General features: G+C 43.4%; 2 protein-coding genes across 3 annotated transcripts; one reads left to right on the forward strand and one right to left on the reverse strand.

Annotated features, from left to right (window-relative positions):
- Positions 1-1810: 1810 nt before the first annotated feature.
- On the reverse strand, positions 1811-9732 carry ATP5PB (ATP synthase peripheral stalk-membrane subunit b). 2 transcript variants are annotated; one of them, XM_074936465.1, is made up of 7 exons: positions 9626-9732; positions 9478-9520; positions 7851-7996; positions 6976-7139; positions 5403-5528; positions 3070-3249; positions 1811-2134 (listed from the first exon to the last, which is right to left on the reverse strand). In XM_074936465.1, exons 1-7 carry the CDS (start codon positions 9651-9653, stop codon positions 2063-2065), a joined length of 759 nt encoding a protein of 252 aa, XP_074792566.1. In that variant the 5' UTR covers positions 9654-9732; the 3' UTR covers positions 1811-2062. The 2 variants fall into 2 exon arrangements, with proteins under 2 accessions (XP_074792566.1, XP_074792567.1); XM_074936466.1 differs by having other exon boundaries at positions 7851-7978; positions 9626-9701.
- Positions 9733-9884: 152 nt separating this feature from the next.
- WDR77 (WD repeat domain 77) lies at positions 9885-17317 on the forward strand. Its single transcript, XM_074935827.1, has 10 exons — positions 9885-10107; positions 11483-11668; positions 12664-12805; positions 12894-12943; positions 13671-13741; positions 14690-14744; positions 15039-15110; positions 15223-15331; positions 15997-16065; positions 16585-17317. The coding sequence occupies exons 1-10, from the start codon at positions 9993-9995 to the stop codon at positions 16742-16744; spliced, it is 1029 nt and encodes a 342-aa protein (XP_074791928.1). The 5' UTR covers positions 9885-9992; the 3' UTR covers positions 16745-17317.
- Positions 17318-23320: the final 6003 nt, after the last annotated feature.

Raw genomic sequence — 23320 nt, forward strand, 5'->3', positions numbered from 1 at the left:
AACACTTGGCACGTTACTGTCGTGGCTTGGATTCTCACTCTGCTCAGGAACTGTTTATATCCCAATAAAACTATTTTCACACTGAATTGATTTTTTTGAATGGGTAGGATTAGTAGAAATGTTTGTTAACAAAAAGCCTAAATGTTGGGCCTATGTCACCACTGTTCAGTTAGGAATTCTGTGCCTGCTGTTCTAGTACAATGGATAGAAAGTAAGATAGAAAATGGAATGAGGGTAGTGGTCTCCAGTTGTTTGGAAATATAAGCTATTTAATTCCTGTTTGCAAAGTGCCTTTTACCTTAAACTCCTCTCACTACAGAACTGACTATTGTTGCTAGAGGTAAAGTAGGTAGATGGGTAACAATACAATGAAGTTGAGGACACACAACAACAACAGTCAGCTCCATTACAGAACATATGCAGGAAGGCGAGGGGGCGGGGGAAACAAAACTAATTCAGCTTGGAACCACAGATGGAAGGAAATTGCACTTCCTTGAGTTTTAAGAAACTGGTTTAGCAGATTAGCAACCATTTTCTTCTCTGCTTTATTTCCCTGCAATAATCTGCCCCAAAACACATATATAGCAAGTCAGGTTCATAGCTGCCTTCAGTGCTACTTCCTGCCCCCAACTTCCTCCCCTGTGGACTAGTAGCTGGCCCAATCTTAGCTCACTTTTCATTGTTGAGACACTGCAAATTGGAACAGTAGAGTAGTTAGTGTGGGCATGTAGAATCCACAGAGATTTATATGGCACGAGTACAGAGGAAAGTGACGCTGACAATTCTGATTTTTCCGTTTGCTAACAGAAAGTCAAAGGGGTATGTGCTTTGGAGGAGACAAGTGGTAGACAGTGTGCAGAGTTGGAAGATGGCTTTAGCCCTCTCAGAGCCACTGGTAATTCCTAAAGGCAACTGTATCATACCGTAGGGAGCATGATCACATCCCTGCTTGTGGGATAGATTGTGGGAGGGAGCCATCTATTCATCCAGAAAACAGGGGTACCATGCTAGAAATGCACAATTGAGAGCATTAGTCTTTAACAAGATCCACAGGAAAGTTAGACAGACAGAGGTTGAGGCTTTGTTTAAAAAAAAAAAAAACACACACACCCACCCAACACACTAAGCATTCGTTTCATTCACAGACTCCAGGGACCTTTCTCTCCCCCCACAAAAACAAAGGAAGAGCAGCCCCTCTTTCATTGAGTAAGAGGTGTCATAACAAAATTTCAGTTTAGCAGTGTGAAATATGATCTATGGTCCGCCAGCAGGGCTTCATCGTGGGAACTTCTGCTTGCAAGGCGAGCCATGTGACAGACTTATCATATACTGAAATACTGCTCATGGTGGCAAGGCAGAGATCAGAGAACCTAATGTGCCAAAATACCCATCAAGTTTTGTTTTTTTCCCCCAAAAAGCACATAGGGTGAGAAATATAGGACAGCTGGGGGGGAAAAAGAGGGAGGGGGGAAACTACCCTCCTATGCTCTCCCCATACTCCAGAGCAAGTGGAGTATAACATACTCTGCATAGTGCCTCTCTCCTTCCCTCTCCCCACCCGGGAAAAAATAAGCCATTGCTGTCTGTGTAACGGTTAGGCCATAACCCAAATGTATATCTAGTGTAAACACTGTTTGTTCATATTACTCAAGGATATCAAAATGCTTTACAAGTATGAATCATGCCTCACTTTCCCGTTTCCCATGTACTTATTTTACAGAGGAGGAAACTGAGGCACAGGCAAAAGTTGTCACTTGCCTAGACATATAGTGAGTCAGTGGCAAAGCCAGTCACAAAGAAACATGAACTGTTTGGCTTTAACAAAGGAAGAGTTGTTTTTATTCATCTGCAGAATCCTAATTTCTGCATAAAAACAAACTGGAACAAGTACATAGGTCCCTGTTCACATGTCAGAATTATTTGCCATAAACACACTCTGGGACTGCTACTAGTCAGACAGGGAGAGTACAGAACTTATTTTAACTGAGAGTTACAGTTGTACAGTTTCCAACAGCAGATCACAGATGCCACACAGAGCTGATTGGAATTCAATGTCATGCAGTTATACTGCCGCCTGCGGGCTCTTCGATAACATCTTCAAATCTGAGATGCATTTGGCAATACTCTCCTTCTCCTGAAAAAGAAAATGAATAGACTTTCACAGGCCTTGAAACAACTCAGGGAAAAGAATCATTTGCATGAACCATGTGTGCACACCAGCTATGTTCCGATTTTGCTGGGTAAAAACTGAAGCCAAGTACAGAAAGGATCTAGTTCCAACTCATGTATGATTAATACTTTGCACAACCACCTAAGAAAGTCATGGAGATGGAAATCCAAATATTGGTCTATGTTCAAGCATTAGCAAGCAATGATCAATCTAGATGATCAAAATCTGATCCTACAAAACAGTCAGCCTGCACAATTCAAAGGAGACTGCAGAATGTTGGCAAGTGGCAGGCCAACCTATCTAGAGGAAGAGTAAGCTTTGGGAAGAGCGAGTGGATCCTCCAAAGTGCAGGCAGAACTGATGGAGGAGAGAAGACAGCGTTATGTAAATGAACTCCCCATTTAGTGCACTTCAACTCCATATCTAGGTCTACCCATTTTCTTCACCTCCCAGTGTGGAAACAGACCACTGATGAGGCACCAAGGAAGGGAAGTGTGCAGTTGCCAGTCATCTTAAAAATTCACATTTAAACATCTATGCTTTACATCAAGGGATGCTGCACAGAAGTACCCCAGCCTCCTGGGCATACCTCCCACCCACAACCCACCATTGTGCTGGAAGGTATTCCCTCAATTGGAGTCATTGGGCGGGATTCTCAGAAGCAACCAGCAACCACAACCCAAATGGAATCAAGAAATGCTGCAAGTCCTCAGCATTTTTGTGTTGCTCAGGAGAGTAGGCATGTGCCTCGGGCCTTCTGGGAGCCAGCCAGAGAAGAGCAAACCAAAGAAATATGAGTCATGTTTGGCCAGAGATGGCAGGTAGGTGAGGAAAACAGTGTTCTGTATTAGGACACAGAAGGCACAGTGAACTGCTAGAAGCTCAGACACTAAAAGTACCTGTTGAGCGGTGATGCTCTGGGCAACGTTTTTCTCTATCCAGTTGATCATGTGATCTTGTTCCTTACGACGCGTCAGCTGCTGTACAGCGATTTGATAGTCTAGCCGCTTCTTCACTTCATTGTATACAGTGAGCAGCCTCTCTCGGTAGTTAGTCTCTAGCAGCATAGCAATGTTATTCTAGTCAGAGAAAAGATGCATTTCAATTTTCCATTATGACTTTTCTGACCATCTTCACTGGTATTCTTTTATTTCAGATTTAAAATTTGTATTAACACTAATGTTAAAAATTATATAATACACAGGTTAAGAAAAGAGTGTCTGTACATCTGGGTATAATATTTAGATTATCCACAAATACAAAGTTTGTTTTAAAAAAGTCGTAAGATACATAATCAGCAATAAATATAGATCAATACATTTAATAATACAGTTTAGATATTAGCATCCTAGCATTTGGATACATCACTCCTGAAAAGTTATACAGAGAGTTGGTTGTGGAAAGCAAATATATCAATGAGTGAAGATTATCCCTCAGTAGTTGAGAATTTAGGGTTGGTTGTGCATTAGAAAATACAATCCATCTGGAAAGTATTTAAGTTACTTTCCCGACCACGCTTCTCATCAGCACTCCAGCTCATCCCTCCTAGTATTGCCAATGTGCAGTGAGGTGTTCTAGGTGGATGTCCCTTGATCACTACACTCTCATGTTGCCTTTCAAAGGAACCAAATTTTACAAAAATTGGCTGTGTGTTCATTCACAGATTGAAGCACAGAAGTTAAATGACTTCACAAGGCCTCATATAGAAACTGAACCCTAGAATCCCAACTCTATACTGTATACAAAGACTATATAGCCTATCAAAAGCAAGAGTCCCACTATTTAAATATCAGTAGTATTAGTTAAGTGGATATGGTATTTTTAAAAATGGGCTGCATTTTAGACTTTTCTACGGGGTATCTTTATACTCAAGATAAATATTTGGCAAAAAACTAGCATAATCCATCTCTACACAGGAGCTCTCACCATCATGTTCTTTTAAAATAGGTTGTGTGTAATTTCCTAGGTTTAAAAAACTGGAAAAAATGTCACATTGACACCCACATGGGTTATCAGCAGGGTTGGAACCTTTAGATCCACAATACAGACCTCTGCCACAGTGGCAGATACAGCAGTAGGAGGAACTCTTTAGGTGGACCCACACTAGAGAAGGATGAAACACTTTGCCAGTGGGTTTCACAAACATTTGGAAAGGAGGTGACGGACCGTTCCCTGCCCCTCTGCGACCCCTCCTAGCCCATTCTCTTTAGCCCATCCCTGTCCCACTCAGGTCTCTTCCTTACCCCTCAGACTCTTATTCCAGTCTCATTCCCCCACTCCTCAGGCTTCTTAGCCCATTCTCCTTGTCCAGACAGTTCCAGTTCATTCCCTGGCCCTCAGCCCCTCATCCCTCTCATCTTCCCTGTGTTCCTCATCCCATTTCAGTATCCCATTCCTCCCAGCTTCTTGTCCTAGTTGTCCCCGTGCCAAGCACCTCACCTGATCTGTCACCACTCCCCCTCTTACCCAATCAACACTCCACCCCAATCTACACCCCTGCAGGTCTGGCTCTTGTCCCTTCTTCATTCAAATTAGGCAGCTTCCTCCTCCATGCTGCCTGGGCCCAGCAGGACAGCACAAGATAGTCTCCCTGCTCTCCCTTCATGTGCTCAGACCCAACACTTCCACAGCAGCCCAAAGCTGCAATTGACAGGAAAGTCCTGCTTAGCCCTATGCTGCAGTATGGATGGAGTCTGAAAAATTTAGCAGCTTAACCCTGAGGAATCTCTATTGATCACGTGTGAACTGTGATCTTTCAAAGGCTTAAAATTTGGCCAAATTTGGGCAGGTCAACATGGACTGCAAAAGGAACATCCTCAACACAGAGGCTTCCCACTGCCAAATTTCAAGTCTCTGCTCCATAATTTGCAGATTCTAGAACTTCTCAAATGAAAAGTCACCAGAATTTTCTAACAATGTATTTTTCCCTAGCTTCGTTCTCAGAAATGGCTGAACCATTTTCAAGGAAGATTTATAAAAAAAAAAAAGCCGGGGCAGACACCCAAGATGGAAAAATTAAAGCCTGAATAATTCTGGTAAAGTTACATGCAACTGAAAATAGGTCTTATAATGGGAAACGTCATACAACTTAATTGTCTATGTGACCTGCATGCCTAATGTACCGATAGTCAACGTTTGCTGCTTAAGTACATATAACCACAGATCCTGAGTGTCTGAGGGCCATGTAACTATGTAAAAAGATATTTGTAAAGTTGTATTTGTAATAACGTACTCGCTTGGCATCAAAGAGGTAACTGCGGCCTTCAACCCTCCATTGCTCCTTCTTTTCCTGTTCAATTATTGACTCCAGGTGGTTGATTGAATCATTTTTCACAGCTAAAGCTTTGGCAACTTTCTCCTGAAAAAAGAAGGAACTTTAAAATCCAAACTAAAACGTAAGAAAGGGAAAGATCAACCGCTGATCTGATTGTTCAAAACTGCACCGTCTCCTTAAACTGTAACTTATCAGTTCTGAAGGCGAAGAGGGGCAGCCACGAACAGTAATTGAAATTCAAGCTGCCATGTTTAAAGCTCAAGCCTGGTCTACACTTAAAACATACATAAATGCAGTTTTACCAGCACAGATGAGTTTCTGTCAGTATAGCTTATTTCAATCAGGGACCCAATATAAGCTACAAGGCAAGCACTTTTCTGTTAAGGGCTTGTGTACACTGGAAAAGGTTTACCAGTACAGATATACCTGCAAACAATCCTAGGGTAGATGCAGCTTATTCTGGCAAAAACATTTTTACTAGTGGAGCTTATACCCGATTACCCAACTGAAATAAGCTAAATCAACGAAAACACTCGTAAGTCAGGACTACAGTACGAGTTTATTTAGGCCAAGACCTTGTCTACACTAGAAAGAAGCTATAGTTATACAAGCAAACCCTGTCTAGCATAGAAAAGGCCTTTGCAGAAAAGAACCAAGGAACACACATAAAAGAGTACAGAAATAAAATAGCATGCCCCCAAAATATGAAGAATGAGGCAACGAGGTCTCTAATTTCCAGACTAAATTCCTCCATTTCACTCTGAAGTAGATGTAATAAAGACTGCAATGCACTGGCTTCACAATGCAACTACATGGTTTAGTTATTTCTAAGAAACCCCACACCAACTAAAAAGCAGGTAAGTTTGAAAGTCAGAGGCTTATGCTCCCCAAGCATCCAAGTCACTGCTGAAAATGGGAATTAAGCTGCTTTTGAAAAATGTTACTCAAATTCTACATATATGGATATTGATTCATGACACCAACTATAAATGCATACTATGCCTCAGCCCTTTAATTTTAGATTGTGACACCCATGGCAAAATACCATAAAATAAGCATTTTGCAAACAGGTGGCTTCTAAACATGCATGACAGTCAAGTTCTGGCTCCCTTAGCCAACAGGGCCTGGAAGTACTGTTCTGATAAGAGTTTCATCCATTTCTTCAGGATTAGTAGATTACCAGTCAAAATGCAAGAACACTTAGTTGCACGACAGTCACACTGTACACAATTCTACATCGAATCTGTCCATGAATTTAAACTAAGTTGCCTGTAAGTGTGCCCTGTAAGATTTATTTGGCACAGAACACCTATTGTAAAGTGCTTTGTAGGCTTTCTGCACTGTACAAAGAGAACTATCATTAAAAAAGCCATTACTTTTCTTCAATATTAGAAGAACTGGGGAACTTTTTTTTTTTTAAATTTGCCTTCTTAATAACTGTTTATTTCCAAACTGATTTTAGCAACTGAACACCTGGAATTGTTGCATTGAGAATCAGTGTCAAGTTAGATTATGTTCTCTTTTTTCTTACCTCATTGAGCCTATCAGCAAAAGCTGCTACATCACCCCCATATTTTTTAACTATATAGATGAGGACTCCCACTATGCAGGCACCTGCAATTGTTTCATGGTTGACTATATAGATTTCCTTGGAGAGAAGGTAGAACAGTAGTCCTGTCCCCAGCACATAGGGCCCTAAAATAGATAAAAAGGATACTGTTTTAAATACATCACTTGGAAACAGATGCATTCCAAGTTCAACTGACTGAAAGCAGAGCTAGGTATTTTAATTATTTTAAGTTACATAGGAAAATTGAGAGACTTGTCATGCCTCTCCACAAAAAGGATGACTCAGGTAGAAGAACGAGATAGAGGAAACTCCATCTTACACCATTCCCAGAGATATAATGCTATATGAAGACTTCCATCACCAGAAAGTAACTATGGAAGGCCTAATATGTTACCGGTAACTTCTGCGGCCCTCTCAGCATAGGACATTAACCTCCATGTTTGGAAGTTACTGTGAGCCAGCAGCTGCAAAAACTTTTCCGCTAATCAGGCCTATAACACACACTTCGGACTTATCCTTTACTGAAAGCTAAAGTCTGTAAGGTGCCCTCTGATCAACTCCCCCATTTGAGTCCCAGACTTCAAAAGAGTTGAAGGTACTCAGTATCTCAGAGGGAAACTTATCACCATGCAGGATCAAGTCTATAATTAGTACAATACCCTAAACAGAGTGTGTTCTTTCCCACCACAAAAGCAAATTTATTACCCAAATCAACATCAAGTTACTCACACCAGTAAAACCTAAACTTTTTAGACACTCTGCCTTACTTGATGGCCATAGCAAGTGTGCAGCACCAAGAAATCAAAATCAAACCCACAAAGGTACAACACACTAACCTGTGACTCCTGTTTTAGGATACAGGAACTGGAAAAATTCCTCCGGGATCAACCCATGACGAACTTGCCCTCCTTTCTCAGGGAGAGGTGGTAAAGGAGCCAAGCAGTGCTGACCTGTGTGAAATGGTCTAGACGCATGTAATACACTATGAGTAAAAATAGATTTTCTGTGAAGTGTATTCCTTTGCGAAAAAAGAAGTCTCAAATGAAGTTAGGTTTCAGAGTAGGACTCTTGTTCTTATATGAGGGCCCCAAAATCTTTTCAGTTATATAGAAGTCAGAACTGTATACCAAACATTCAAAATGGACTTCGGTCAATGCATATACAAACTTACCCTTGGTAAACACATCTATTTATTTGCATAGATTGGGTAGATTTTACCTAGTTTCACATGAGCAAATGGGCACACATGGAGATTGCAGGTATATGGAAAAAGAAAAAAAGACCTTCACGATCCTGTCTGAAGGTGCACAGCAGAGACTTAAATGAGAAATTGTAGCAAATCTATACTTCTACAAGAACACTTTTCATTCCTTTAATTTTCTACTGAAGGGTCTCAAGATGCTTAACAAAAAAATTACTCTTCCAGATGCATAACGGAAGCAAATTCTATTACCACGATTTAACAGGTAAATAGACTGAAAATTTAGGTGACTTGCCCATGGTCCAACAAACAGAAGCATCCCAACCTCCAGAACCCTGATCATAATAAAAAGTTTGATCAGAAGCTAGCTGAGTGTTGCCAAAGCAGGTTGGATAATAGCACTCAAATAGCTAACAGAAGGTAGCTCAAATATTAAGGCCTGACAAAGTTGCACCATTCAAGCTAAATGTGTTACTTTATACCAATTTAAACTGCTCTAATTTTGTTGATAGTCTTGAGCTGAAACAACACTATTGATATTGTATTTGCTGGTACCTGTATAGGCAGAAGCTAGCTAAACCAACATAACGAGTTTGGAAATTACCCCCTCTATAAAGTGCCTGGAGATCTACTCACAAAAAGTGTGATATAAGAACTAGCCATTATCATCACTCCATTAAACAGATAACAGTGTATACACTCACTGGTTGAATTAAGTGGCCATGGGAGTTAAACCAGCACAACCTCCTGCTTATGCAAACGCTTCATCTAACCTAAAGAGGGATTCACAGAAGCGACTGTCAAGGAGTTTTTAGCTCCATGCCAAGGTAGTACAGGTCATGTCTAGCACAGCCAGCAACCCTAACCCCCAGCCCCAGGAACAGGCCCCCAGAATCTTAATTCCTAGCCCCCCGTCTCCCCACAGACCCCACTAGAAAGAGAACCCAGGCGTCCTGACCGCCCCCTCCCCCACCCACCGCAACCCAACCAGAGGGGAAAGAGAACCCAGGCGTCCTGACCGCCCCCTCCCCCACCCACCGCAACCCAACCAGAGAGGAAAGAGAACCCAGGCGTCCTGACCGCCCCCTCCCCCACCCACCGCAACCCAACCAGAGGAGAAAAAGAACCCAGGCGTCCTGACCGCCCCCTCCCCCACCCACCGCAACCCAACCAGAGGAGAAAAAGAACCCAGGCGTCCTGACCGCTCCTCCCCCGCCCGGGGCAGGCCCAGAAGCCCGGCGCCTCGCCCGGGCCGCACTTACCCCACGGAGAGGGAGGGAGCCAGGCTCTTCAGCGCCGCCGGAGCTGGGGAGGACACAGAGCGGTCAGCGCAAGGCCCGGGCCCGCCCCCGCTGGGCCCCCCGCGCCTCCGCCCGCGCCCAGCCACCCCCGGGGACGGGCCCCACTCACCGGCGCGCAGGCCCAGACGGGACAGCATCGTCGGCACGGCTGCGGCGCTGCCCTCTCTGTCCCGGTGACCCCGACAGCGGCAGCGGCAAGATGGCGGCGGAGAAGGAAGCCTCGCGAGAGGAGCTTAGGAACGCCCCAAATCTCGCGAGTGTGGGGGCGGGAGCGGTAAAATCATCGCGAGAGGAGTCGTAATTCGCCTGTAATTTGGCGGAGCGCGGGGGGGCGGGGCTCGGCCAAGTCTCGCGAGAGGAGCGGCAGGGCGGCGGCGGCGGCGCGGGGCGGGGCCCAGTCGGGGTGTCCCGGGAGCAGCACGTGGAAACTGCCGGGGTCGGTCTGCTCGTGCCTGGGGGAGTCGCGCGCTGTCGCCATGCAAGAGCCGGAGCAGCCCGACGGGGGGACCTCGGGCGGGCCCGAGTGGAACATCCCGCCCAACGCGCCCGCCTGCATGGAGCGCCACCTGGACGGGGCCCACTACCGCCCAGGTACCCCGCCGCCGGGCCCCCGGGGTGGGCCCTCTCCGGCCCCCCCGGCGCCCCTTGGGGCGTGTGCTTCCCGTGCACCCTGCCCCTTGGCACCTGCGCCCCTGGAGCATTGCCCCTGCGGTGTGCCCCCCCCGATCCCCCTGGAGCATTGCCCCTGGGATGTGCCCCCCCCCGATCCTCCCCCAACGCCCCCTGCACCCCCCGGGGCATGTGCTTCCCGTGCACCCTGCCCCTTGGCACCTGCGCCCCTGGAGCATTGCCCCTGGGATGTGCCCCCCCCGATTCCCCCCAACGCCCCCTGCACCCCCCGGGGCATGTGCTTCCCGTGCACCCTGCCCCTTGGCACCTGCGCCCCTGGAGCATTGCCCCTGGGGTGTGCCCCTCTGACCCCCCCCACCAGCACCCCCTGCACCCCCTGGGGCATGTGCTTCCCGTGCACCCTGCCCCTTGGCACCCTCGCCGTGCACCTCTGTAGTATTGCCCCACGCTGTGCCCCCAGGACACCTCGTCTGTCCTGAACGTGGACAGCACTCGGGTCCCCAGCCAATGGCCTGCGCCCCTCAATGGCTAACCCCTACCCCTAACTGTTCTGCACCCCCACATCCCAGTGCACATCCTCTCCCTGGCACATGTGAGCCCCAGAATTTCCCCGGGTGATCCCAAACACTGTGTTCTGGGGGATTCTGAACATCCTCCCTCCCTTCTGGGACACGGTGCATCACAGCTACTGCCCAGCGATACTCATCCTACAGCCCCTGGGATACCCTGCAGCCAAGTGTTACCCTCCTGAGATCGCACTTCTGAACAGTTTCACACCCCGAGAGAGAGCCTCTGGGTTGTCTCTTGGGACCTTGCAGGGCTCTACTGTTTTCTCACACCTGCCTACAGTGTAACCACTGGGCATTGCTCCCCCATCCCCTAACATCTGTTCATTCAGTGCAGGTCCCAAAGACACCATTCATACCCCCATAGAATTTAGAAATAGAATAGAAAAATCCACATTCCCGCGTGACACCGTTAAACTGACCTGCCGGCCAGTGTGGACCGTACTAGTTCAATGGGAGACTTCTCCCATCAACCTAGCTATCCCTTCTCTGGAAGGTGGAGTACCTACGCCAGTGGGAGAAGCCCTCTGGTCAGTGTAGGTAGCGTCTTCACTGACCTGGTGCACCTGTGGCGCTGTAGCATTTTAAGTGTAGATAAGCTCTTAGTTAGCATGTGTTAGCTCAGTCAAACCAAAACTTTATCAGTCAAGACGAAGCTTTAGTTATGTTAACCTAGATAACCTGAGTTCTGTATTGTGCTTTACGAATAGGTTCAGTAGATCAGGAATTGTGGTATTTAACTCTCTCTCTCATCTTTATCTCTTTTCCAGATGGAGCTCTTCTCCTGGGTGCTTCCAGCTTGAGTGGACGTTGCTGGGTGGGTTCCATTTGGGTATTTAAGGATCCAAAACGGGCCCCTAATGAAGGTTTTTGTTCTGCTGGGGTTCAGACGGAAGCAGGCGTAGCGGATCTGAAATGGGTAGCGGATAAAGGAATACTAGTGGCCTCAGATTCTGGTAAATTGAAATGGATTGCATTTTTATAGCTCTGTAGTTTGTCCGTAATGTGTGGGCATGATCAGTAGTTAGCCTGGTGCAGATCAAGGGAGTTGTCTAGGATGCCATATGGAAGGAAGTGGACCACATGAAGGGAACCAGCCCAGTGGTCCGTATTGACCAGAAGTGGGTGTTTCTGTGGGATTAAAAATGTTTCAGAATTTTTTTTTTTTTTTTAAAGCAAACATTGTGGACATGCAGATGAGCAAACTGTTGTTGACCAATGTTTGAAATGGCAGGGGAACATGTACAAAGCAGACTTATGTGTACAGACCTACAATGCAAAATGAGTTGCACTGCTGGATTCCAGCCCCTCACCCTGGGCTCTCAGCTGAGACCGTGACAATTCTGAACCTTGGTAAACAATGCCTGAACACAGATTTGGAATTAAGACACCTGAACCATGTTCCTGGCCCAACTGTTAATCCACGGGGAAGTGATGTCACCGTTCTGTGCCATATTCCCATCTGTAAAATAAGAATAACAGGGACTGTCTTGTTTGTTCTGTTTGTACAGCACCTAGCATTATGGGGTCCTGGGCCATGCCTCGGGCTCCTAGGTGCCATGAGTAATAATAATAATTTATTTCAGAGGGATGTTCCATATTCTGTAGTTTAGGGTTTTCTGTGAGACTCATCACCATAATATTGAAGCATTGTTAAGGTTTTTGATTGCATGTGTTGTAACGTGCTTTGAAAATAAAGACCACCCTGTAAGTGCTATCTAATATTCTTAATATGATCATGGTGGCATTTTTGAAAACTTTCTTGCACTTTGTCTCTGTTAATTGATTTGTCTATGGGGGTATTTCCATTTAGATCCCATCTGGTTCGCCGCAGGGCCCTTCTGGGTAATGAGCTCTCTTGGTAATAGAGCATCTTCTCCCCCGGGCTTTTGTGTTGTTTCTTGGTTGAACCCTCTTGGTAAAATGGTTGGCTTTCCCTGTTCTCCTTTAGGTGCTGTGGAGCTCTGGGAGTTGGATGAGAACGAAACTCTAATAGTGAACAAGTTTTGTAAATATGAGCATGACGACATTGTGACAACAGTGAGCGTTTTCACTAACGCCACTCAGGCGGTTAGTGGCAGCAAAGACTTCTGGTTAGTTTCCTTTGCATTCGTGCTTCTCTCTCTTGTTTTGAATGAATCATCCCTTGCTCTTCCTGACTGGTTGTGTTCTTTCTTGTAGCGTGAAGGTTTGGGACATCCCACAGCAAACAGTGCTGCACTCTTACAGAGGTGAGTGCCAAATTAACTTATGGATTTTGCTTCTCCTGTTCACTTCTAGGAGCTGCTTTGGGAGTCTGGACTTCAAATCCAGCTGTTCTCGGTCTAATAAAACACACACTGCTCTAATAAAACGCACAGAGCTGATATATATGCAGTATCCTGGCTGGTGACCACACCACAATCTTTGACCCAAAATTATTTACTTTGGAATTCTTACCACTAACCCCAGTTGTATTTATCCTGATTATAATTCATGATGCTCAGCTTTCAAGGAAAAATGACAGTACAATATATTTCAAATGGACAGTGTTTATGATTTAACAAAATTTACAAAGTTGTCTGTTTTGTGGGATTATCCATAGGAGCTTTGTAGGCTTCCGAGAATTTTTCTAGCCCACATCTTTCCAGGGATGTGTGTCATTCCCCTCGCTCTCATTTCTTCCTCCAAACATCGTACTGACAGGTGACAGTTCTCCTCTCTGTGGATCCATTGTACGGTAGTTGTGCTGGGCTGAAAATATTTCTCCCCTAGAATTTTATATTTATTACTTTATAATACAAGTTTTTGTGAATTTAGAGCTGGTGGAAGATGGAGGTGTAACTTCCGTCCTGGCCACAGCCCAGGTAGAAGCAGTGCAAGTGAGCCACCTAGTGCCCCTCTTTGGCTAGGTGTCGCATACAGACTTGATTCACATTCCCAACACTTCAGTTGCTTTATCCTTTTTTCTTTTGATAGCTCATTCCAGCCCAGTGACATGTGTGGCCTCTTGTCCTGGTAAGGATACCGTGTTCCTGTCCTGTGCTGAGGTAAAACCAACTCTGTCTCCAAATCTCTATGGTATAAATCTGATTTGGCCTGTGAACTCTGTAGTTAAAACATGTATTTATGTTTTCAATAAGTAGCATATCGTGTTTTTTGTCATCTTGAAACATTCCAGTTTGGCACGTTCATTGGTCCATAACTTACAATGATAATTTGTATTGACTACATTGAAATATGCTGTAGGCTAGCTCTGTAGTTGTTAACCCTCAGTCTGTACTGAGGGTATATCTACCCCAGTTTAAACTCTTATTGCAGATCACAGCACCAGAATAGTGCAGAGGTTGCACTGGTCGAAATCAGGGTAGGCTGCATTGGTGCACTGCATCTATACTGGGAGTGTACACTGGTGTAGGTACCATGATACAAATAATCTCAGTTTAGAGAGACCTTAAACCTGGGGTGTGGGAGGGAAAAGATGGACTTATAATTAAGGATGGGAAGTCACTACACAATTGCAAAATATTGTTATGAAAATATACATAATCTGCTTTTAGCAGTTGTCACAATTTGAAAGAAAACCCTCATGAATGAAATCATCTGAATCAAAATATTTATGTGCTTCTCAGTTATGAATTTACCATATAGATTTGAATGGATTCCGATTTGTTTAATATGTTATCAGAGTATTCTGATTCAAATACACAATATTGCCTCTAACTGATAATGCTTAGCAGTTATATAGCAGTACTTACACTTTGAAATCCTATAGAAACACTGATCCCCACTCTGGTGTGGTAGGTAAGTGTGACTGTCCCCATTTTAGAGAGGGGGAACTAAAAGCACAGCATGATTTATCCAAGCCCGTGGAGAGAGTGAGTGGGAGAACAGCAATTTCTACCCCTGATTCCCAGTCCAAAGCTTAATTCATTGATGTGATATGTGGAGGCAGAGTTCATAAAACCTCTTTTTCTCCATTAACTTTGAATTTGTAGGATGACAGAATTTTACTGTGGGATACCAGATGCCCCAAACCAGCTACTCGAATTGGTGAGTCTGTGGATATACAATACATGGAATTTTCTGGGGGAGAGGGGGAGGAGATAAATTTGCAATGTTTCATTAAGTTTGTAATGTTCTACTACCACATAGAATTTATCTCGGCCAATGATAGTGCTAGGATGAAAGCGCAAAGAAACCAGTCATAAAATAGCATCACAGAAGTACAACAAGTTTAAAAAAAAAAAAAATCTTAGCCAATCAGCAACTGAGGGTGCTAAAATAACCTGGGAATACCTGAGCTCACAGTTCTCTTCACACTCACCATAGCTTCTTTCCTGACAGTTTGCAGTGCCTCTGCTCACCTCCCTACCTCAGTTATGTGGCATCCACAGCAAAGTGACACATTTGTGTTGGGTAAGGAGCTATCTTACTATTAGCTGATTGTCATTATCCAGACTACACATTCTGATCGAATGCTCTTTGTTCTCTGTTCCTAATAATCCTGTTCTCCTTTGTTCTTTTAAAGGTGATGAAAATGGGACAGTTGCTCTTGTAGACACAAAGAACCCAGACTCTGCTCTAAGTTCAGCTGTGCACTCCCAAACTGTCACTGGTTTTGCATTTTCTACACACAGGTACTGATATTATGGTGGAATGAGGCAGTTTAGATGCTGATATGAACGACCTTGTTTGCTCTCAGAACTAAAGCAATTAGAAGTACTCTTGGCTACAGCCTTTTATAATAGGCAATATGTAAAAATGATATGAAGTGCACAGGAATTGGTATCTTACATTGATTCCCATGTATGTGTAAAGTCCATTCACCGTGCTGCTCTGTCTACTGTCTTGCCAATGCTCTGTAGATATATTGCACCCTAACTATTCTGTCCTGTTCTTTAAAAAAAAAGAAAAAGAAAAAAACCCTCTGAACCAAGAACCATGTGGGGAAAGATGTTCATACTGCTCTGCACTAAGGCTGGGGCTAGCAGTGTATATTTGACTCCAGAGTGATGTGGAAGTGCGTGTCAGTAACACTTAGGCCCTTTTGAATCATCTTATAACTGTGTTTCCTTTCCTTTATGCAGTAACAGAATGTTGTCTGTTAATTCTGGTTGAAATCTATAAGGTATGCATAGAATATTAAAATACTGGTAAAAGAAACTTGCGCAGATATGGGTTATAATATTGCCTGGTAGTCTTTGTTCGCTCCATTAAGAAGCATATGTTTCATATGTTGTTTGTTTTTGAGCTTTCAGGTATATATGGTAGTTTTAACATCAGTCTTTCTTTTACCCTACAGTTCGCCCCTTCTGGCTTCAATTAGTGAAGACTGCTCGGTAGCTGTTCTTGACTCCAGCCTTTCAGAGGTGTAAGTACTAAATGGAATTAATAGTTGGTGCATTTTGAAATTTTAGCCTACTATTAAATGATCATTAAGTATGTTTTATAGGCAGGAAAAGTAATAGTCCTCCAGGAGTTAGGAAGAACATATTAAGCTTACTGACATACTGTTGTAAAAAGTCAGGTTTTTTGTTTTGTTTTTGTAATACTGCAGAAATGGATCAGATGCATTCTCACATATTTATAGGAATGGACTTGGCTGGCGGGAATAACAAAGCAAAGCTAGAGTCTTTCAGTCCCTTTTTTGAACTGAACGCCTGTTTGGGGGTCAAGAAGGGGGAAGATGATAAAGAAGCTTATAGCGTATTAATCAGCAGGAGTTAGTTACTGAACACTGCCTGGCTGTGTAAGTGTGGGGATTTTCCAGGAATGATGATGCAGCTAAGTAGCATTTTGTAATGTAAAGTAAGGCGGTGGAGCCCTTAAAATATTGTTGCCTTAGCACTGTATCTGTCTAATCCCGTTTTATGTCTTCTGATTTTCCCAGTTTCAGAAGTCGCTCTCATCGAGACTTTGTGAGAGGCCTATCGTGGTCTCCCTTGAACAAGGCCTTGCTCTCTACAGTTGGATGGGACCATCAAGTTTTACACCACACAGTTCCAACACAGACTACTGAAGCTGCTGGAAGCAACAGTGTACATGACTAGTTTTATAAACTCACTGGTCCAGATTTATCCTCGGTATAACTCTAGATGTTATGCCCCTGGGATGTATATGGCCCATTGCCTGTCTCAGAGCTTGTGGCTTGGAACCAAGAAGACAGGTCCTGTAGCAACTTTGCATTAGGCACGAGCTAATTACAAAAACAGCCCCTTGATGTAGAGTCCAGATTCACCTGTGATAAAGCTTTAACATGTTGCACCAGAGAATTCTGATTTCAGGCACAAGGAATTGCGGGGAAGTGGGCAATTAGGTAAAAATAAATAAATAAAACCATAAAGGATTTGGCTTTTATTTGTCTTGGCATATCCATATCAAACCACTTACAGAAGTAGCAGAACAGAAGACTCCTGCCAGTTAAAAAGTCTGGCAGTCTCGTGGGGGCCTTGTCTGAGTTGGGATTATGGAACAATGAGATTAAGAGCAATGTAAATTAATCCTGACAAATGAACAGGAAACCTTGATTCAATATTTATAGCACAGAAAGTCATTCATGCAACCTCCGGCACAATTAGGGATGCTCTGTCTTCCCTCTTGAGTGTGTGAATCCCGTACGCAGGCATGGAATCTGCTAGTCTATACTTCTGTCCTGTGAATGGACAACTGAATGTTCAGACAGTCAATAAGAGAGAAGATGGAGATCTGTGCTGTTCAGCAGGAATGCCAAGTGACGCTCCCACACTTGTCCAGTGCAGCCTTTGAATGCCTTCATGGGGAAGTATTACCTAGGGAGAACTATGTTCTGGGCTCTCCTGGGTGTGTGTCAGCATCAAAGATGATGGTAGTTTAGTTGGCTGCATTATGTTTGACACTAAGGGCATGTCTACACTTACCTCCGGAGTGATCGATCCAGCGGGGGTCGATTTATCGTGTCTAGTCAAGGCACGATAAATCGAGTGCTCTCCTGTCGACTCCAGTACTCCACTGGAGTGAGAAGTGTAGGCGGAGTCGACTTACTGCAGTGAAGACACCGCGGTAAGTAGATCTAAGTACGTCGACTTCAGCTACGTTATTCAGGTAGCTGAAGTTGCGTAACTTAGATTGATTCCCCTCTCCTCCTCTTCCCCCCCCCCCCCCCCCCCCCCAGTGTAGACCAGGGCTCCACTGAGGCCTGAAAGCCACAGCGAGTTACGCACTGTGGCTTTCCCAGGGTCAAAACTTCAGCTTCCCTGCTTTGCAGATACCTCACTTGAAGAGCAGAAGAAAGCTGCGGGGAAGAGCTCCCTTGTTGCAGCTTGGAGTCAGAGTGAAGATTCTGAAAGCTCAAATGACTTGTTTCTCTTCTGAAAGTCACTGTGACCAGCTGCTGCTGGTAGCCTTTCATAAAAGGGCGACTTCTGTTGTACTATTTATGTTAGGTGGCTTTTTGCACTGGGGAGTGGGGCGTACCCCACAAATTCCTAGTATTTGCTTTGCTTGTCTTTTAGTATTTTTGTAACTTACTGCATAACGTTTTTAAAACCTGGCTGTTTCCCTTATACTACAGTATGGTTTTGAAAAGCTGCCCTGATGCATATGTTGCCAACTGCTGTTTGGATATGTTGTTCACAGTATGGTTCCTGCCCACCTCTCCCCCTCTCCCCCCTCATAGTACAGGCCATGTGCTATGAGGCAAATAGAAAGTACCTGATTGGAAGCCACTTCCATTCTTCTTAATCTGTAACATGCTGTTCTGTGTGAGCCAAGAAATCAAAATGAAGGAAAATGTTAACATCATCTGGTCTCCTATATAGGTTATATCATAGCAGACCCAAATTGTGCAGTGCCCAGAGTTAATTGGCAGGCAGGTAGATAAATTTCCTTGTGTATTTTTTATTTTTTTTTTCCATTTAAAACTAACTTGGCACTCTTGTGAATTCCAGCACAGTGAAATGTTTCACAGAGAGCACATGCTGATCTGGTTCAGTGCAGTATATTCAAAAGGGAAAGTTTTATAAAAGCAGACACCTTAAGAGCTATTTCAAAATAAAGGAAGAGGAAAAACCTTGTACTTATTATCATGGACCTCTGTGATACTGTAGTGAGAACTGAAACAAGTCTTGTGCTGTTTACATGTGAAATGGGTGGATGTCTTTGAAAAATGCAAGGCAGTTTTTAATAAATCATTGTTTTAATTTCTAAATGGGTACAGATTCACTGGGACACTTTCTTCACAGACTTGCATTATTTATCTGGCATTCGCTCCAAAGAGTGAACCTAGACCCTATGACTTGCATAGAGAGACATGCAATATATTTGTCTTTTGGTCACATATTTGGATGTGAATTGCAGAACCTTTCTCTTGGTAGAGGCCTCCTAGCGAAGTACTCCTATTCAGGAAAGCATGTAAAAGCATGGAAGCTACCACTGAGTTTTTTTTATCCTCGGGAAGGATAAAATTCATCCCTGTGGAAAGGGGCCAACATATGGCCTTACGCATTACTGGCCCCCTGTACAGGAGTGAATTTAACCTTAAGTGAGGCAGACTGTACTGCAAAGATAAATTTGTTAACTGCACTTCCCCTCAGCCCAGAATCCATGAGAAGCTGCTATAATCCTATGGTATTTTTTAATGAGCTCTCACTTAAGACCTCTCTCAGATTTTGCAGTGGGATTGGCACAGCTGTTCACTATCACATTTCTCTGCCCCTGGGAACTAATCTCCAAATGTCAGAAACCCATGGATATTTTAAAACCAAATGCTGAAACTAATGCAGTTTGTAACTCCCATGGCATAAGTGAAACTACTCACAATGAAAAGGTGGGTGATTCTGAGCTCAGGCTCAGTGGGGCTGTGTGTGTCTGAAGACCGCTAAGACTGTACTGGTATTATAAAATTGTATGGTGTCAGATCAGTATTCAGTACTTCTGTTAACGTGCCAGCAGCGCACAAATGCTTTGCTCTTCCCCTTCAAACTTTTAATAGTTTATTCTGAATGCTAAGCTTCCCTGCGTCCCACCACATGGGGGCAGCAGCTGTCTATTTCTGTTCGGGTTACCTAATGAGGAGCTTTTGATTGCATAGTTGAGAGCAGCATGAAAGAATCTTCTTTCTTTGAAAGTTGAGCCATTTCTTTTAGGTAAATGGGTATCTGCCAGGACCATTATGAATTAAACTAGTAGGTTTACTTTAGGTAAACTTCTCCATCAGGATATTTCAGCGTAATGGGAAATGAGACATTGCAGTTGGAAAAAGCCATTATAGAGCTAGTTTAAAAAAATATCTAATACAAAGTTGCACATAGTCTTCTCTAACCATATTGCTGTGCTTTCATATTAAGATTTCTGACAGTTGAATATAAACCCTAACTTTGAGGAGAGAAATATCTCATCTTTCAGCCCCACCCTTATTTTTTTATTATTTATACTGTGGAAGTATCTAAATGGTTCAATTAAGATTTAAGCCTCATTGTGGTGGTGGAGGAATACGTACTTTTCACCCTAAGGAGATTACATTCTGTGGCCTTAAGGATGCACGTGTTACATGCAATAGAGTGTCTGCTCATTGATAACTGAACTGGTAATTGGTTAACAGAAATCTTATTGCTTCATATTCTATAGCACTAAGTTATGTCAACTCAGTTTCATAGATTTAAAATGTACAGAGGTATCTGTTTCATTCAAAGTATGTTTATACAGTACTTTGGGTAATGCAAAGTGCTATATAGGTGCTTAACTAAATTATTTAGGAACAGATGGAATATACAATGGTATTTTTTCATCTCTAAAATGGCTTTTTATCTAATTTGCTCATTGTGCCCCTGTAATTTAGGGGACTGGCAGGTTGAGCGTGTGAGGCAATTCACTTGTATATCCCTTGATGCTAACGAACATATTTTACAAGTATTGCCAGAGTACAGCTATCAGATCTGGATATGGGTCAAAACAGCAGCTGTGCAAGGTGATTTAAAGCTCATCTTTGTACTCCTCTGATCTTGCTTTTTGTAGTTACAGCTACTCGAATTTACATCTGCTGCAGAGGACCCATTTTTAAATTTTAGTTCATTAATTAATGGATTTACATGTAAGTGCTCAGAACATTCATTTGTCTGTAAGGGGTAAATGTATAATTCTAAAAAGGATCGAGTTTATGCCTCATACAAAAGAGGTTGAATCCCTGCTTTAAGTGCAAAACTTGACTCAGCCTTATCTGGAGTTTTGACTAATACCTCCCTAATAACTGTTTAGTGCATAATTCCCATTGAAGATAATGTGAGTTCAGTATGCATAGCTGTTGCAGAATCTGGCCCCAGCTAACTTAAATTAAGTATGTAAGCCCTGTTTCAGTTGTTATAAACCACTGTTTGCCTTTGGAGAACCAGTGGATCGTGCAGAAAAAATGGAGGGCTGAATAATTTAATTATCCATTTACATCTGTTCCTTTTCTACAGGGCCTGTTTTGTAGGGACCGTTCGGCTCCCATTTAGGCACCTAAAGAAAGAATGGTGTTGGTAGCGTTCGGGAGCCAGCATGCTGAGCTCTGGGAAGATCCAGTCACTTATTTTGGTGCCCTAATAGCAGATGAGCTCTCTTGAAAAAGCTGACCTGAAATGTCAGGCTAGTGTAAGAACTAACTTACATGCAGTGGGCTGCTGTAAAGAAAAAGCTTGTGTGTCAGAGGAGACTTGTGTTCAGCAATTTCACCTACCCTCTGCCTACAGTTGTCATTAGAGAGCTTCCACTGTGTTTTGTTTTTAACTAATATAGCTGTTAATTTTAGTAATTTAAACTACACTCTTTATCTCTAGAGATGCTGGTATTTTTGCCCCTGGAGTAAAATCTGGCATGTAGACCTGGTCTTGATAGCTTTGAAGACAAGCATACCTGGTTCAGTTATGGATAAGCCATTTTGTTTGGATGGTGGTGGTTTGACTTTTGCTTTCTGTTCTGACTCGTGTGTCTTTCTGCCTCTGCAGTTGGTTCTTGCCAAATGTTGAATGAGTTATTCTTCAGTAAATACTTTCTAAAGGAAGGGAGTAGCAAACAAGTTCTTCCCTGCTCACATTCCATTAACCCATTTTGCACAAAGGTGTCATTGGCTATTAGTATCCATCTTTGAACCAGTTTTACAAAGCTTGTGCCTCTGAGCTTCTAAACCAGACATTTCTTATAGTAATGCAATCTAGGAGCCCTACTCATAGACCAGAACCCTATGGTGCTAGATTCTGTACAAATACAGAAGAAAGAGCAAGCCCCAAAGAGCTAAGTAGTAATAACCTGAGGTAGCTATATGCTATCTGCACTGGACTTGGGGGGGGGGGGGGGCTGGGAAACAAGCTTAAAACTGTATTGTTTTTCTGCACATCAACAGACTTCTCAATACACTGAAGTAAGTCTGCCAAAGGCATCTAAGGAAATTCACACTGATGTGACCGACTGATGTAAACTGTAACTGTGAAAACTCCATTTTACATCAGTGTATGGGATCTGCTTTAGGGATTTGCACCAGTGTGATTACAGCTACAGCCATACATGTGTGTAAGGTTCCTTAACATAGGCTGGGCCTTTAGAAGGGGGGGGGGGGTGGACCATAAACCCCAATTTATGTAGAAGCCATTTGTAAAAAGGGCTGTGGAAAGTTAGATTATTGATGTCTCCACTATTGGACTCACTTGTACACTGATCTTAGTTTTTGGTATGCCTCTCAAGTTGTGCGTTCATATATATACACACACACACACTCTGCACTTCCCCAGTAAAGAGTCCTGGTCTGTAACCAGGGTTGAATGAAAGAAATGTAAATGTGTATTTAATGTGGAGGAGTGGAGAGAGGGAGGCAATGTTTAAAACAAGTCTCAGTCTTTTCTCTTCTCATTGTAGTGTGAGTAATGTGAGCATTTTCTATTTTAAAAGACACTCGTGTTAGGACTTGCAAATGCTTAGGGGAGTTTCAGTGCTAGTGAAAGAAGCTGGACAGGACTGACAGCTCTACAGACTAGAGTCCTGTGGTTCTATAGAACAAGTGTGGTACAGAGAGTATAAACAAGCTTCCCTGCCCAGATGTCCTAGTTCACTGTTTATACCCATTCAGTCCTTAGAGACTCTCGTGCCCCTGCTACAGAGGCCAGTACCAACTGCAGTGGTGTTTTGGTATGGACAGTGAGCTGGACTGATCCACAGACAGATGGTGGTAATTATACAGAGAGGCTGAATTTCAGTTACCTAGAAATGAAAGACTCCTTTGTCCTTTACCAATGGCAGGAGACAGGCAGTCGTCACCACGCTCCTTTTTTCTCCTTAAGTCTTAAAGTTGAAGGAGATTATGCTTTTGCAGCAGCTGTATCAGGAGCAGAGTTTGTCTCTCTAAAACAACTTTTGGATAACTGAATAAGTCAAACAAAGTTTTATTTAATTAAACAATCGAGCATAACCCAACCCTTTCAAGCAAAAACAAAAGTGAAACGTATTTAATGAGAGAGATTGCACAGTGCGTGACATTTTAATACAGTCTATAAATACAAGCTTGTTATACATTTTACATGTAAAAATAGTTATACTACCACCAGTGTAGTTTGTGTAGAATACATATTTGCTGGAAATAACTGCAGTTCTGATAAATGAGTGACCAAGTTTTCATCAAAGTT

This window comes from Natator depressus, chromosome 21 (genome assembly GCF_965152275.1).
Source record: "Natator depressus isolate rNatDep1 chromosome 21, rNatDep2.hap1, whole genome shotgun sequence".
Lineage (NCBI taxonomy): Eukaryota > Metazoa > Chordata > Testudines > Cheloniidae > Natator > Natator depressus.